This window comes from Neofelis nebulosa, chromosome 4 (assembly GCF_028018385.1).
Source record: "Neofelis nebulosa isolate mNeoNeb1 chromosome 4, mNeoNeb1.pri, whole genome shotgun sequence".
NCBI lineage: Eukaryota > Metazoa > Chordata > Mammalia > Carnivora > Felidae > Neofelis > Neofelis nebulosa.
The window spans coordinates 19,851,128-19,869,309 of NC_080785.1; the positions used below are offsets into that span (position 1 = coordinate 19,851,128).

General features: G+C 43.0%; 1 protein-coding gene across 3 annotated transcripts in view; it reads right to left on the minus strand.

The window, feature by feature from the left end:
- The window catches only part of EXOC4 (exocyst complex component 4), a 761,449-nt gene that overhangs the window by 112,464 nt on the left and 630,803 nt on the right, over positions 1-18,182 (minus strand). For all 3 annotated transcript variants that reach the window (XM_058728677.1, XM_058728676.1, XM_058728678.1), the window contains one exon: positions 8,344-8,522. In XM_058728677.1, coding sequence (XP_058584660.1) covers positions 8,344-8,522 — 179 coding nt within the window. The remainder of the gene's footprint in view (positions 1-8,343; positions 8,523-18,182) is intronic.

Sequence of the window (18,182 nt, forward strand, 5' to 3'; positions counted from 1 at the left end):
AAGTAACTACAGAGAATTTCCCCAATATAAAGAGGAAGAGATATCTAAGAAGACATGGGGCGGGGGGAGGGGCATACGGGGAGGGGCTCTAAATCAGTGTTTTTCCATCCCGGCTATTTGTTGAATCACTTGAGGAGATGATAAAAAGCACAGTAGCACAGTAGTCTAGGCATCTCTCCCAGAGGGTGTGAGCGAAAGCAAGCTCTCTAGGTCATTCTAATAGAAGCCAAGGTTGAGGAGCAATCCTTTAAAACACTGGTTCTGGACCTCTGATCTGACTGGTTTGGGAACGCTCAGGCCACACCTTGGAACAATTAAATGAAAAATCTCTGAGAGCGGGGCCCAGCATCAGGATGAGAAAAGCTCTCAACTGATTACAACTGATGTGAGGCCAACTTTGAGAAGTACATTTCTCAGGAAGCCAGTCTCACTCATACACAGGTTTTGAGTCAACATTGCACATTAGAACCTAATGAACATGGGTTAAGACTTTTTAATAAAGAAAATTCAGATAACTCTTTTCATCTCAGCACAGCTTTGTCTGAAATAGGATTGTGTAGGTTTCTTTTTTTTTTTAATTTTTTTAATGCTTATTTATTATTGAGAGACAGAGAGACACAGAGCACGAGCAGGGGAGGGGCCGAGAGATGGAGAGACACAGAATCTGGAACAGGCTCCAGGCTCCGAGCTGTCAGCACGGAGCCCGACGCGGGGCTCGAACTCACGGACCGCGAGATCATGACCTGAGCCGAAGTCAGGCGCTCAACCGAATGAGCCTCCCAGGCGCCCCGATTGTGTAGGTTTCTTAGGGACTGTTTAGCACATATGGTAACTAAGAAGTAGCTATAGGCCCTAATCATGTGGCTCAGGGTAGAAAAAACAGCTCCTCTCACACACAGACTTTCAGACCCACAAGATTATATAATCTATATCAACCGCATAATTGTTTAAGGTAGATAACTATTTTTTTTTTTTTTAGCAGCGATTCAACTTGCCCAAACATTGAGCTTACAATAGATGCGTTCATTCATCATGTTAAAAAATAGTCACCACGAAGATACACAGAACAGTTTGTGGTGGATAAGTGGAAAGTCGATCCAGAATTCAGAAGGAACTGTCTAGAGAGGACTACATGAATTGGAGGCATAAAAATCAATCCCAGAACATCATCAGTGATAAGTCACACTGATAGGAATTATTCTTGAAACGATTTGATGAGAATAGCACTTTATCTCTGTGGTTTTCCTTCCCCAAACCCATAAGCTCAGTCTCATCACGAAAAGAGATTAGGCAAACCCATACTGAAGGACGTTCTGCAAAATACCTGACCACTTTTCCTTTCAAAGCAGTCACAGTCATCAAAAGCAAAGAAAGGCTAGGAAGCTGTCACAGTCTAGATGCACTCAAAGAGACATAATGACTAAGTATATTATATCCTGGAGGGTATCCTGGAATGCAAAAAGGACATTAGGTAAAAACTAAGGAAGAGTCTCATAAAGTAAAGACATTAGTTAATAATAATAATAATAATAATAATAATAATAATAATAATAATAAGGTATCAATACTGGTTCATTAGTTGTGAGGAGTGTGTCAGTACTCATGTGAGATGTAAACAGTCGGGAGAAATGGGTGTGAGACGCAAGGAAACTCTGTCACTTTACTCTGAATCTAAAGCTCTTCCGAAATAAAAGTTCTAATAAAAAATCCATGCCTGGACCCCCACAATGGACACACTAGCGTTCAACAGTGAATGGAGGTAAGGGATTATATGAGCAGCTGGAGTCTTCAGGAACCGCAAGGGAAGCACAGCGACTGGAGAAAGGTCAGTGTACCAGCCAAGTTTGCAACACACAAAAAAGGGAACCACAGTCATTTTATACTGGTTGACGTGAACGTTTCTAAAAATGATCACACAAATCAAATAATCAACCAAATTGTAACACAAACCATCTGATGGCGTGCGCGTTTGCCGATTATACAAAATTATATTCCTGCAACAGTAAAACATCTGTCCCGCCCTGTACCTGTGTTGGGAGACATGAAAGATGCTGAACCAAGTATGTAAATATTAGCACAGGGGAGTGTTTCCCACAAGTTGTTCCATGGAAGAAAAGTCCTGTGAGGTGCTTTGTGGTGAGAGAATTCACTGCCAAGTTTGGGAAACACTGAACTGCTGTAAATGTGGAGCATTCAAATGAGGAGCTGAATTTTGAGTTTTCTTTAAGTTTAATTCGCCACACAAGGGTAGGGGCTACTGGATAGGGCAGTGTAGTATCTCCAATATATTACATAACATGGTAACAAGACAGGTGGAGCTTCTAAGTTAGAGAATACCCATAGAACAAAAATAGAGAGTGACAAATTCGAGAAGTGTTCTCCTACCACTATGATGACATTCACAAGGGATACGTACAATAATCCTGTATATTTAAGGCCTAGAAATTCTGGTTACACACTGACAATGATGATCGGAAATGATCATAGGTTGGATGTTGGCATTAAAGTGCTTGCGTTTAAAAAAAATGATGATCCTCCGGGATGCTTTAATAGAAATATGGCATGAACGGCCTTGCTGGCACTGTCTTGGTCCCAGTCAAGACAATGATGCAGCGGAGAGAAAATTAAAGTGGGAATCTGAAGAGCTGGATCCATCCCAGTTCAGGCACAGACATGCAGCGTGACCATTCTGAAGCCTCGATTTCCTCGTGTGCAAAATAAGGGAGTTGGACCAGATGGTTTCTAAGATCCCTAGCAATAATTTCACTTCCAGAAAGAAGCATAATTTCACACACATATTCACTACAGCGTTATTTGCAACAGCCAAGAGTTGGAAGCAACCCAAACGTCCACTGACAGATGCATGAATTTTAAAAAGGTGGTATACACATACAATGAAATATTTTTCAGCCATAAAAAAGAAGGAAATCCTATCACATGCTACAACATGGATGAAGCTTGACGCCATTATGTTAAGTGAAATAAGCCAGTCACAAGAAGATAAATTCGGTATGATTCCAAATATGTAAGGGCATCTAAAGTCAAACTTCTAGAAACAGGAAGTAGAATGTGGCTCCCGGGGCTGGGAGAGAGGGGAAATGGAGAATTGTTCAATGGGTATAGAGTTTGATGAAAAAGTTCTAGTGATCTGCTATACAATAATGTATTTAACACTTCTGTACTGTATGCTTAAAAACGGTTTTTACAATTAGAAAGGAAGTGGATAAATAATTGTGTAACTAATAGTACAATTCCAGAACCAATTCCAGGAACCAAAATTATGACATTTACTCAGTCTGGAGGTTAGAGGGATATTTTAACCTTTTGGTTTCTTAAACTGGAAAAGAGTAGGGTGTGGCATTTTACTGTGTATCATCCATGCATGTGGGTTCAGCAAGAACTTTGGTAATGAGGACTGCGAGCAGAGGTGGAGAAGCCTGAGTCAAAGTCACCTACAGAAGGGCCCACATTCACAAACAGCCAAGTCTCCATCCAAGAGAGTGTCAGTGAACTTGGGCCTTCTCTGGGCTCCTAATTCTCCCACATTTGGTTGCTCTTGATTCAGAGACTGGGATCCTCAGGCCAGAAGTCTTAGTCTATCTAATCGGTAGAGGTGGGCAGGTAGGGGCCAGGGAAATATTTTCAGACACATTTAATATTTTACAGAGAAAACAGCCAACATTTAATTTCTGAAGAATACAACAGAAGAAAGAGGTTTAGACTGAAGCAAAGGGACTATGGAGAAAGACAGACAGACAGACAGACAGAAAGAAAGAAAGAAAGAAAGAGAAAGACAGACCTCCCAGATGGTAAGGTTACTTGAAGAGCAGAATATGTAATCAAGGATGTTTTAGAATCTCTAATCCTGGAGATTTTTTTTACAGACTCCAAGCCAGAGAGGAGGCCCCCTGAGGAAGCAATGCAGACAGAATAAACCCTTGAGCCCTTTGGAGTCCTCTGTAGTCTATTTTTAAAAGCAACACATCCCTAAAACAAAAGGATACAATACAAAAGAACAGCATTAGTGTTCAAATTGAATACACTCCAATAATTTTTATGTAGGTCACATTTGCTGGGAATTTTCTTAACCATAACAGTTAATCTCAGAGTCTTTGTTTAGGATTTTTACACAACAGCAGATATTACAAAGGGCAGATGTTATCTGGAATCTGTACTACAAGGCTGAAATTGTCATCAATGAGGGAAAATATGTATAAACCTAGATCCTGAACGCCCAGTGCTAACTATGATCCCGCTCAACTTCTTTGCACTGAAAATGTCCTGCATATAAAAGAGTTCTGGGAGTAGGAGACAGAGACTGAGGTACAGGTAGGGAGAAAAACAGACTCAGAAAACAAGATTTAAACAAGGAGAATCAGAGAAACTCATGAAAGAAGGTCAAGCTGGGTCAACCCAAGACCTTTCTGGAACTGTTTCTGGAGCTCCTGGCAGAAATGCTCTTTTTGTCTGGGATCAAATAAATCCCGGGACTGCTGGTGGCCAAGGATGTTGCCATATACAAAGCGCTTGCCTGAGATGGAGAGGAATAAAGAGAAAATACCAGGAGACAGAAGAAGTGAGACAGAAAGCGGGAGGGAGAGAGAGTACAAAAGACCATGCAGAGGTGTGTAAGCATGTCTTGTAAACCTGGATCCAGCCACTCCTGAAGTCTTCTGATCAACCAGTTTTATGAGTCAATGCATTATTTTTTTTTTCCTTTCAATTAGTTTGTTTCTTTCACTGGAAAGAATCCTAAGTAGAACAGGCATAAGGAAGATGAGGGTGTGGGGGTTACCTAAAGAAATGGAGCAGGAACTGAGGACTCCAGTAGGACAAAAGTAAGAACAGTGCCTTTGATGTAGACAGGACCTATTTGAGGGGAGGAGACCCTCTGAGTACAGAGACACAGAGTGACATTTAGGCAAACACCAAAAGAAAAATTATCTTTGAAGAAATGGTCAACTTTGACCTCTTGGACAAATGGGCAACCATGTCCTACCTCTAAAAGGCAATACTCTCTTCTTTTTTGTTTTTTTAAATATTTAAAAAATTTTGTATTTATTTGAGAGAGAGAGAGAGAGAGCATGAGTAGGGAGAGGGGCAGAAGGGGAGGGGGGGGAGAGAGAGAGAGAGAGAGAGAGAATATGAATCCCAAGTGGGCAACACACTCATCATGGAGCCCAACATGGGGCTTGATCCCAGGACCCTAGGATCATAACCTGAGCTAAAACCAAGAGTCAGATGTTCAACCGACCGAGCCACCCAAGCGCCCACTATACTCTCTTCTGTATGACGTGGGACGTTTCGGGAGGGTGAGAGTCCTGCTGTACTGTCTGGACAAATATTCTACTATGAAAATAATTTTCTGCCAACTTGCTCTACTCTCTCACATTAATAGCTTCCGCATTATACCGAAGCCTGGTATTTACCATACCAAACGATGAACAGGATGCAGAACAAGAAATAAACCTACAATCTTTTCTGGATTTCTTCCCATCCTGCTGAGGATCCATAAGTGCTAGATAAAAGGCTGGCATTCCCTTCATGTTATCCAGTCTCTGGATTTGGAAACGCTTTTGTTGAGGTGATCATTTAGTTCACTTTTCAAAAGAATAATAAAGACCTGTCCCTTATTCCCTTTCTAGAGTCACACTGACATGGGGCAATCAAAGTAACCCATTATCAGAGAATTCCCTGCATTGCTCAAATTATAAACATCAGTGGGCACCTCTCCTGGGAATTCGAAGAACAGACGAGTGTGGGTGAGCTAGGCTCGTTGTTAGCGGAATAAACCAGGTTTGCTTGGTGCTTTGTTTTAGCAAAGACAACATAAGTAGTGATTATAGTTCACTTGGGTTTTGTACTGATCATCAAAATGCTGACAGTCACTTAAATCACTCACTGGGTGGAATAATCACCGTGAAAGGAACCGAGAGAGTATAACTTATATTATAAAATGGAACTGAGCACAGGAGACAAAGTATTAATGGGTGTGGTCGAAGAGATCTTTGTCAGAATAACAGAGATGATTAAAGGCAAGAATTAGACATCAAGTGTACTAGGGACTCTCAGTGACATGAAGACAACAGCTAAATTGTGCAATTGCAAACTTGAGCGTAACTCAGAGAACATCTTTCTCTTTTTGAAAACAGATGATGCCAGGTTAGCCCGGCAGTGGCTTGCTGTAGAGGTTATGTACTGTCTTGCTGTGTAAAAACCCTTTTAAAATGGACAGAACAGAAATCTGGAATGCTGAGCCACTGAAATAAGCGATTGCATTATTAAACATTAGATGTTGATGGCCCACCAAGCGAAAGGACCCCTTCCAATCATCACTAATAAGCCAACCCAACCAGCCTGGCATTTGTAAGTGTCAAAGGAAAAACCAGGAAAAGAAGCACGGGGTCCCTTTAGGGGACTGTTTATTTGGCAGTTATCAAAAGGGCAATTAGCTCTGACTTTTCTTTGTGGTGGAGTGGGGTGGGACTGGGAGATAAAACGGATAATTTAGACAACTGCTTGTAACAGATTGCCTGATAATGACAGGATTAGCAAGTTGAGGGCCTTTCAAGGATATCTACAGATCTGCGCAGGCCCAACACTGTGCCCAAACTATCCAATTCTTATAGATTCTGAGAATAAATATGTATAATTTTACCTCAGAGAAAAAGTAATGCTAAATAATAAAAAGTATAAAAATAAAAGTATAAATAAAAAGTAGTATTTCAAGAGGATTTCTAAAGCAGAGTTTATAATCTTGCTCAAAGCTCCTTCCTTCTGTCCATTTTCCCCACCTGCTACTGACCTTCAGGATAGCTACCCAATCAGCATGAGACCAGTTAAGCAGTGAGCATTCAAGGGACTCCGAGACTCTCTGGGTCCATATGGCAGGGGAGAATTTACCCCTGTGAGTTTCAGCCACACCTCTTCCCATCTCTAGGCGGGAAACCGTGGTTAATCAAATAATGACTTTTCAAAAGACAATGATAATAACTTACACTGAAGTTCAGTCCAAACAATGCAAGTATTTTCTTTCTAATTATCTCCTAACATTAACTCTAATATTAAGTTCAAAGCCGATCGTTTCTTTCATGTTATTGCTGTTATGTTACTTTTTTCTGTTGTTTATTTATGCACTCAAATCTGTCAGTGCCTTTATTCCTTCTTCCCATCATTTTTTCTTTGCTTTTATTTTAACTGCCTAACACATACTTCTGAACTAATGCCTTAAAAAAAAAGGATTTATTGGGGTGCCTGGGTGGCTCAGCTGGTTAAGCGTCTGACTCTTGACTCAGCTCAGCTCATGAACTCACACTTTGTGGGTTTGAGCCCTGTGTCTGGCTCTGTGCTGACAGTGCAGAGCCTGCTTGGGATTCTCTCTCTCCCTCTCTCTCTCTGCCCTACCTCTCCCTTTCTCTCTCTCTCCCTCTCTCTTTCAAAATAAATAAATAAGGGGTGCCTGGGTGGCTCAGTAATTTAAGCATCTGACTTTGGCTCAGATCATGATCTCATGGTTTGTGAGTTTGAGCCTCATGTCGGGCTCTCTGCTGTCAGTGTACAGCCTGCTTCAGATCCTCTGTCCCCCTCTCTCTCTGCTCTTCCCCTTCTCATTCTCTCTCTCTTTCTCTCTCTCTCTCAAAAATAAATGAACACTAAAAAAGATAAACTTAAAAAAATTTTTAAATTTAAAAAATACTTATTTTACAGTTATTGAATAAAGTTTATGGGCCTTAAAGTTTTCAAATGATGTCTCTCAGAGTCAATGGTCCTCAATGGAAAAAAGTTTCCTGTTTTTATTTCATATCCTATACGTTCCTTTCCTTGAATCCTATAGTTAAGTTATCTCTCATCCATCTCTTTCTGGGAATAACTGTTTTTCCCATTTTTTTATTTCCTAGCATCTTCGTCACTTCTATTATTCTCTTGTTAGACACTTTTTCATTAAAATGAAAACATCAGCTGTGTGCTCAGTTCTGAGATACTGTTTCCATCCTTGAGAAGTTATTGTGAGGAGGGCAAAGGTATTGCTTTCTGTTCCTGAGACACAATGGTGTGTTCTTACATGATTTTATGTTTCGAAGGTTTAACATCAAGCTATGTGAACACGAACCTTTTTTGGCCTTCCACGTCTCACACAGGAAAGCCGAGATTACGTCCTTTAGAAGAACCACAAAGGATGTAAGGCGCAACCCAAGCAGAATTCTTGCACAGATCTAGCACAGACCTTCTGACAACCTGACCGTCCCTTATATGGGGACATGTACACGCACGCACATTTGCAATGAAACTACTCAGTCTAGTTCCTCTGCTGTCCCCACAACAGCCGCCATGATAGATACTTACTCTGGGATGTAGAAAGATTGGAGAAAGCTGACTTTGTTCGACCTGCTAACCATTCCAGGCTTTCATGCATGTTGGCCAAAGCTTTGAGGTCACTGACATCACGGAGGATGTCTTGCGGAGGGATTAATTTGTCACCCAGGTTCCCAATAAGAACTTCTGACTCCTTACCAAAGGCTGCCCTGAAAAACAAATCAGAAACATACTTCACACACAGCACAGAAAAGGGCAGTACTTTTTAAGGCATGCCTAGCACTGTGTTATTTGTTATAGTCGCTATTTCATAGCATGCTATCTTTCCTATAAGTTTAGCAAACTACCGTATACCTGCTTAAAATTACTCTAATTGGAGAAAGATGGTTCTTAGAAGAATGAAGTTCCCCTGACGCTTATACCTTCAACAGGAACCGGCATGGACCTGACCTAGACAGCGATGGTCGCTGGGGATGGCTTTGATGGCTGTTCTCTTGTGGGTACGTCCTTGCCTCTTCTGTTATGGATGTTGCTGAACAACATTAAAAATGTACACGGTTGAAGGTTATTGTAATACATAAAACCACCAAGTTAATCAGCTAGAAAATGTTTTAGAATGTTCAAAGGCAAAGAGGGTCCAGCCTCTTAAGAGAGCAGATTATAGTTCAGATGGACAGGCCTCGTTCATTCACTCGTTTACTTGTTCTAAAAGGGATCTGAAGCGAATGAACTACAAAGCATTAAGCTATGTGTTATTCGAAAAGAGAAACCAGTAAAAATCAATGCTGGATCCTCTGACTGGAAAAATAGAGTCAGGTGGTCTTCGCACAAATCTGTGTCCTCATGATATTTTGGTGGTGGCGGGGACGGGGGTGCTGAAAAACCAAATTCTGTGGGCTCACAGAAGGAGGGGGCAGAGGGGCCCCTGGAGACCATACAGCACTGCCCTTGCACATGTGCAGAAACGGAGGCCCAGAGGTGAACCGTTTTGCCCAAATAACACACAAGGGGCAGAGCTGGGACTCAGTCTAATTCCCACAGTGCCCTTTCTTTCAAAAAGAGGGCTGATGTGACAGAAGACGACCGAGGACGCTAGGGAGAAAAATCTGGTCTTTTAGGGCAAGTTCCACGCAGGTGAGTAAGCAGAGTTGCGGCTGGTGGAGGTTGGAACAGGCACCTGGAGAGTTTTCTGTAAGTCTCAAGGCTTTTGAAACCTCAGAACACCTTAAGCGAGCAGGAGCAAAGGGTTTATTTAAGTAGAACAAACCAAATGAAGTGCCCAGCAGGCAGTGATTAGTAGCAGCGGACATACAGTCAGAAGGATGCTTAATTGACACATAGGCCCGTAGGGCCCAGCACTAGAGCAGAGGCTCCACGTTGAGAAAAACGCCTGCTGTGAATTAAATGCTTCATAAAAAAGGTTTACGCTGCCAAGTAGTGACTCGCCATTAGGCTTTTTGTTTCAACGGAGAGTTTCGAACATTTTCGAATGTTTCGCGCATTTTTTAAGGAAGTCATAATTGGACGAGTCGGGTAAGCTGTGGTCCTGGAGGCAACACGTAGCCAGCCCAGGAACCTCGGAGCGTGAGTACGAGCCTTTACGCAGAGGTCACGTAAAAAGGTCTTGGGGTGGGACCCAAAAGTTTGTGTTTCTAACTCGTTTCAGACCTTGTCTGGGAAGCACGCGTTCTTTGAGCACAAAGAGTTGCAGCCCAGGCTTCAAAGTCAGACAAAAGACACATCTGGGGCTGAATTCTCAGTCTGTCATTCACCGTGTGAATCGCCTTCGCTTCTCCAAGCACCGTTAGCTAGGGGCGGTAGTGGTGTCCTCATAGGAAGTAACGTAAAAATAGAGGGGATTTAAAAAGTCTTTACTGGGAAAATTTCAGTAATTACACACGCAGAGAGAAGCGTACAATAACCCCCCGTGTAGCCAATGCTCAGCTTCAATTATTAGCAACTCATGGTAAGTCTTAGTTCATCTATCCTCATCCACTCCCCATCTGCCTTGCAGTATTTTTGTTTGTTTTGTTTTGGAGAGAGAGATTGAGGGAGCTTGTGCCCACGCACATGAGAAAGCGAGGGGTCAGGGGTGGGGAGAATCTTAAGGAGGCTCAGTGCTCAGCATGGAGCCTGACATGGGGCTTGATCCCATGACCCTGTGATCATGGCCCGAGCAGAAATCAAGAGATGGATGCCTCGGTGGTTTCGTAGGTTAAGCATCTGACTCTTGATTTCAGCTCGGGTCATGATCTCATGGCTTGTGAGTTCGAGCCCCCAGGTCGGGCTCCATGCTGATAACGCAGAGCCTGCTTGGGATTTGTTCTCTCTCTCAAAATAAATAAATAAACTTAAAAAAGAAAAAAAAAACCAAAGAGTCGGACGCTCAACCAGCTGAGCCACCCATGCGCCCCTCTCCTTGTCTTGCAGTATTTTGAAACAAATCATTCAGGTGATGGTAAGTGCATGGAACTTGGTGAAAGGTAACAAGTTGTAGTTCTACCACTCTGGCCTGTTGAGATGGCTGGTTTATTTAGTGCCAACCCAGGGTGAGCTACGATGAATGAATTGAAATAGGTGAGTGATCAGAAGTAAATAAATTAGATCTCAAGGGCTCATTTTACAAGTGGGGCCTTGTAACATCATGGCAAGTATCACTGTGTCTCACAGTCCAGACTTGCCAGAATCTCCAAGAGGTAAATTACTGTGACAGAAGCCCCTGGTTGCCGAGCCAGTATCCATTATCCCATATGCCTTCTTAGTAAAAGGACCCTGGTATTGTTGGGGTCAGCAACGTATGCGACTTAAAAACAAAACAAAACAAAAACGCCCCTCAATTTCCCCGCCCTTGTGGCAGACGTAGCTCTAAACCGAAATCAGGAGGTGGGCTTCCGGGAAAGCTCTTTGAAGAGTCTTAGCTGGCCGGGGCCTCTTTTGCCTTCTCCCTTTCTGGAATGCAGTCGTGCTTCTTCGAACATCAGGTGAGTATGAGTATGAAAACAATGCTCAGAATGATAGAGGCCCAGGTGGGTGGTGTGCGTGCCCCAGTGTCACCACGGAGCTGCAATATGGCCGGAGACAATGCACTTCTGGGCTTCAAGTTACGGGAGGGACAGCGAAACCCTATTTGTTTAAGCCACTGCTATTCCAAGTTTCTGCTACCCGCAACTAAATGCAATTTCTAACTGACACAATGATCTAATTAGCATACATGATGTCACGCTCAGAGAACTTTTCTGAATTTAGATATCCCGAAAATCAAGTTACAGGGAAAGGCAAAACAATGTCTCCTCCTTGCTTTGAGCCCAGCAGACAGTTATAATATCTTCCCTGTGGCTGTCATTCAGTCAAGTTGTAAATATTTAGTTTTCTTAATCTGTCCTTACGTATCAACTCTCCCAGCCCCTTAATTCATCTTTGATAGATACAACACAAAAAAATGCCTCTGAGCTGGGTGGTTAAAAAGCAACAGGGGAGGCAAACAGCTTTGAAAATCAGGCTTGGAGGCATTTTCATGCATGTAGGTGTAACCCTGGGTGCAATGTGCCAATCAAGACAAATGTATTTATGTGGAAGTCTAATCTGCTTGGGTGGGGCTCTCTGGGCCCCTGGGCATGTCTGTGGTGCACCTTCCAGCACTGGATGCCTATCCCATTTCCCTTTGGCTCACTCCGATTTGCTTAACCTCCTCCGACGGGAGAGCAACAGACTGAGGAAAACACAAACTGCCTCATGTTGAATACATAGTAGACATCTCATTTGACAGGAATCCATAATCACCCCCTAACAACCTGGAGAGAGCACAGAAACCATGACATTGAGGATAAATGATTGACAGCTAAAACTATTTCACACAAAAAATCATTCCTTCGAGGATTTGTGGGTGTCAAAGAGCTTGGTGGATGGTTTTTATGTGTTACAATAACCTTAGGGGATGGCTTTAGTTGCTCGACTGTGGATCTTTTCTAAACCCTCTAATTTATTAAATAAATTATGGTATATCCACACTGTGGAAAGCTATGCAGTCATTAGAAATTATATAGTAAAAAATACTTGCTACCACAGAAAAATGTTTCCTCTGGCTTATTTTTAACCATGATCTGCAGCCGAGTAAAACAAGCTGTTATAAAACTCTATGATATTAAAACAGAAAATGATTATGTATCTATATGAACTAAAAAAGACTGGACTGGATATCTACATACCAAGATGTGCACTGTGTAATGAGATCATGCTTTGTGCTTCTCTGTATTTTCTAGATTTTCTCCAGAGAACATGTATACTTTTTAGTTAAAAACAAAACCTGGGAGGGGCGTCTGGGTGGCTCAGTCGGTTGAACGGTTAAGTGTCCGACTTTGGCTCGGGTCATGATCTCACAGCTGGTGGGTTCGAGCCCCGCGTCGGGCTCTGTGCTGACAGCTCGGAGCCTAGAGCCTGCTTCAGATTCTGTGTCCTCCTCTCTCCGCTCCTCCCCCACTCAGGCTCTGTCTTTCTCTCTCAAAAATAAACATTAAAACCAACAAACCCAAAAAAACAAAACAAAAAAACACACCAAAGTTGATAACCCTACCACAAATGAACGAGAAAATCTTTCAAAGGGCCATATCAAGAATTTTAGCATGGAAAACTGGAAGACATAGATACTATAGTTATTTTAGCCAAACTGGGAGACAATGACCGGTCGGCTGGTCTGAAGGCTGGTGTGGGCTGTGGCTCTTGTTTGCTCAAGATGAGTCACTGTCCACCACAGAGGGTCTCACTGCCAGAATGCCTACCACCCAGCATCTGGGCCAATATTTCCAGATCCAAATTTCTACTCACTCTTCCTCTCCTGCTTGCTATGTGAGCACATTAATGAAGGAGCACATGACACATATTCGAGTGAAACGGCAACAGAACAATCATTACCTTGAGAAGGTGAAGTAACAGAAATTCAGAAGTAACAGGCACCTGCTAATTGCCCACAGACCATTTGTCAGAGCCGGGAACAGGAATCAGAACTCAAAGCTGTGTGTTTTCGGTACCGGGGCCCGTGTGAGGTGCCACCTTCATCATCAGTAGGCCAACACGCTCGCGTAGGAGCCCATGAAAAAACCACAGAAGTGTCGAGCCTGTTAAGCTTAATTTTAGCACACAATTATAATCTTTAAAAGCTTGATCTGACAAGAATTCATTTAGGAGATTTTGCCAAGAGTGTAAAACCTGTTTAATTTAATTTTACCACACAATTATAATCTTTAAGGAGGTCTATCTGACAAGAATTCATTTAAGAGAATTTTGCCGGAGATGCTGAAAATTGTCTCCGTTTAGTCTTTAAATAGTTCTGTTATCCGCTGAAATCTTAGCAAGGCAAAAAAATAAAAAAAAAAAATATGCATTTTCAGCAGACTAAATGCATTTCTGAAAGAAACACTGCAAATAGTTTCAACATGATTGACCTGCAGATCTGGGCTATGTTTGATCACATGACATTGTATACTCAGACTCACTGCTTGCTCTCCCAGCAAATCTCCCCCAGTCTCCCACCGTGGCTTCACCCCTGCCGTGTGAGAACTGCCCCAGGAGTCAGGGAAACCCTGCCAGAGTGCCCTCCTCTCTGATCCAGGACAGGGCAGGGAGGAACCAGGACTGGCTCATATAGTGAACGAGACTCACGCAGACTTCTTGCACCTTCGAAGGCAACAGCCACTCGACGTGTTGAACTGCTTCCCCTGCCTGAAATGTTTCCAGAAGTACCGCTATCACATTTCCTCAAGGTCTTCCTCAACAATCCTGCTAATCCTGTTCGACCCCGTTTCTGGCCAAGAAACTCATTTTGCAGCAAGAGAAGTAAGGCAGAGCTGATGCTCCTGGAATTCCCGTCTTGTTGCATACCCAATCCCCCGGGGGTGGGGGGGTGGGGGGGAGCTGGCCTGATGGAAGGGTTGGCCTATGTAGGATTCAGCTATGGTCCAGCTGGAAGGCAACACCTCTAAGGCTGGAGTGCTGAGGGCCTGACTCAGAGACCCACAAAGAGTATTTTTCCCCCCAATGACAAGAAAATATGGGTCTGGGGACTAAGGAATAAAAGTAGGCATGGGCTCTCCTCTCTTATGGAGGGTCTACTCTTGCCTCACCCCACCCCCACCCCCCCCCACACGTGGCACTAGGCCACTTTTCAGGTGTTCAGGAAGGAAGGTCTCCACCAGAGGATACAACAATGACCACAATAAATTGGTAGCAGAGACTGTCATATGGTTTTCTGGGCTTCTCACTACTGAGCCCTCAGGCAGAGAGGCGTTACTTTGATGCCTGGAATGACGGGCCTCAATTGCCAAGAGGGGGACATGTGTTGCTTCTGCACAATCAGGGCGGGCAGGACTACGTCAGATTCACTGGGCTCCATCTGAGTGTTTCCATGTCCATGGTGAAATTAGTGGAAAAACCAGGGCAGCCTAATAAAGGCAGAGCTGCTAAGAACTCAGGTCTCTCAGGAACAAAGGCTCTATTCAACACATCCAGATGGAGGACCCTGACCACCTGAGGTGCTGGCAGAGAGCGAGGGCACCATGGAATGGGTGGTTAGAAAAAGGAAGTCATGAATATCATCTGCTGCTTCTGACCAGTTACAGGGGCTGTGGCAGCCTGCATATTTACGCATATATCAGCCAATGGTTTCTTTTTGTTTTCCACTCCCCCTATTACATTTTATTTACAGTAAAATATACATAACATGAAGCTGACCATTTAACCATTTTTAAGTATACAGTTCAATGGCATTAAGTACACTCACCACGTGCCATCATCGCTATCCCTTTCCAGAACTTTTCCATCATCCCAAACAGAAACTATTCCCATTAAACAGTAACTTTATTGCTGGACGGCTGGATCACAGGGTGATTCTGCGTTTAGCTTTTTCAGGGACTACCAAAATGCCTTCCACGGTGGCTGTACCATTTTACATTCCTACCAGCAATGCACAGGGGGTTCTAATTTCTCCATATACTTGCCAAAATGTGCTATTTTCTGGTTTTAAAATTTTTAATTAATTTTTAAATAACAGCCGTCCTAATGGGTGTGAGGTGGCATCTTCCCCACTCGTTTTATATGAGGAACTGGTAGTGATCAACATTCCAGTTTCATTCAGAGGTCACCAGATATGAGAAGTCACATCTGACCTGACCAGGGAGGACACCGGAAATCCTAGACTTGAGATTAACACACCGAGTGATGAGACAGACTCTCCCTTGTTGGGGGAGAGGGGGAAGGAATGCCTTAATATGATGAATAGCAGCCTGGATGAAGCAGAAGGAAGAAGTTCTAAGCTACTGGGATAAAGGTAACAAGGATACAGAGTAACAAGTCCTAGGCCTGTTTACCCTAAGATCTATTCCTCACCTTTCCCTTCTCTGATCTATACTGGGGGTGGGGGGCAGGCAGGGGCCGACCCTTGTAGGCTGTTTTCCGGGTTCCCAGCTGGGTTCTGACAATGGGAGGCCCTAGGTCGGGGATGTTGACGGCCAAAGGCAAGGCGAAGGCAGGGCACTTATCCCCCTCCCTCTCGCCTTTGGGCGATGTCTCTGGCAACAGATGCATCTCCTTCCTGGCTCCAGATCCTACCAGGCCCCAACTTACTTTGGGTGCCTCTGTGTTCTGGTAAATGCCTCTCTCCTTTGGCATTCTGGCTAAAGGGAGATCGTGGCTTCTTGCCGTTGGGTTATTGTAACGTCCCTGTTTGATACATCCTCATTAAAATGTATAACCAATTTTCTGCATTAAATTCTCCTGGAGGTAAATAGTTGACATGGTTTTTGTTTTCCACATTAGACCTTGACTTACATAAGACCCAATAATGATGTCTTACCATATTCGATGCTACTGGGGATGGAGTCAATTATTTGGCTTGGGAATTAATTAGTTCTGTTGTGTAGGCAGAGAAACTGAGACTGGTTACGGTGACCTGTAGGAGATCACTTAGCTGTTATCTGTCAGAGCCTAAACCGATGAAGGTTATAAAAAGGTCAGGTCATCTACCTCGATTCCTAATAATACCGACTGATTCTATTGAGATGTGACAATGACACATCCATTTATCACTTCTGCTTTTTACAACTGCTCAATCTTCAACCCTTTCAAAACTTAATTTGTCTGTGTCAAAAATAATGCGGGTAGTACCATTCTGATGGGTTCTTTAATCAGGTTTTCAAAAACTGTTTTTCTAAGATGATCTTGGCTAAACCCTCATAAATAAGAATAAAATAGCCCAGTTATCCTGATTACAATATTATTTTTTTTCCTCCTAGAAAATGCTAAAACTCATCATTAAGTCTCCCCTTCAATGGTTTTGCATGCATGTTCGTTTCATCACACACTCTCACGTGAGTAGCTATTTTTCACATTTAATAAGTAATTGCTCTTCTTTAGGAATTTGTCTCCATCAATAATCACAATCAAGGATTTTTGTCGTTGGCTTTCTTTGCCTACCGTTCCTCTGCCTTGTAAAAACTTGCAATGCTCTGGCCTGGCTAGATGGGGCTGAGGAGTCCACAAATCTGTTCAGAGGCAGAACTGGGAAGGAGTCCGGGAGGGGCCTTCTCCACAATCAAGGTGAATATTTAAAATATCAGCAACTTTTCTGCTCCTAGGTCCTGCTTGGGGCTTAGAACAGCATTAATTTATTGTTACTTTTTTTTTTTTTTTTTTTTTTCCTGGTCGCAGGGAAATTGTAGTTTCTGGGTTTCTACTCCTGGATGACAGCCAGGAAAAATTAATCATGACCATCTTGGGGGCGGGGGGTGGGGGTTTGACCACCAGCTCTTTCTCTTGTTTCTTTAAATCAGCTTGCTCACTGAGACAGGCACCAAACACTAGACTCATGGATTTCTGATATTCTGGCAATGAGAGGGATCTTGGCAGGTCATGTAAATCAGTGGTCCTCACTCTGGCTATACCTTAAAAGCTTAACTAGTAAAGCATAAACAAAATTCCCCCATGCCAAACTCCATGTGCAAAAATTCTGATCTAATTGGTCATGGGTGGGGCTCAGACATGGACATTTAAAAAAAAAATTTTTTTTAACGTTTATTTATTTTTGAGACAGAGAGAGACACAGCATGAACGGGGGAGGGGCAGAGAGAGAGAGGGAAACACAGAATCGGAAGCAAGCTCCAGGCTCTGAGCCATCAGCCCAGAGCCCAACGCGGGGCTCCAACTCGCGGACCGCGAGATCGTGACCTGAGCTGAAGTCGGACGCTTAACCGACTGAGCCACCCAGGCGGACATGGACATTTTTAAAAAGAGTGGCTTTCCTGGAATATGTTTCCTATGTTGTAAAATTTACCCAGTTAATAAGAGCAGTTCAATAGTGTTCAGTCTATCACAGTTACGCGACCATACCACGATGTGGAACATTTTCATTACCTCAAAAACAAACGCTGTCTGTACCCATTAGACTTTATGCTTAATTCCCAACACGGACCCTCCAGCCCCAAGTAAGCACTACCCTACTTTCTATCTCAATAGCTTTCCCTATTTTGGACTTCATCAAAGGAATCATACGGTAGGTCGTCTTTTGTGACTGACTTCTTTTACTTACCATGTTTTCAAGGTTCATCTGTGTTCATTTCTTGTATTACCAGATAATAGTCCATTGTATGGATATGCCACATTTTGTTTATCCATTCATCAGGTGATGGACATTAGGGTTGTTTTCACTTCTAGGCTATTGTGAGTATTGCTGCTATAAGCTTTCATGTATACATCTTTGTGTGGGGGTGTGTTTTCATTTCTCTAGGTATATACACCTGGGAGTGCAACTGGTGGGTCATATGGTGACTATCTTTAACCTTTCAAGGAAATATCGTATTCCAAAATTGCGGCACCATTTTCCA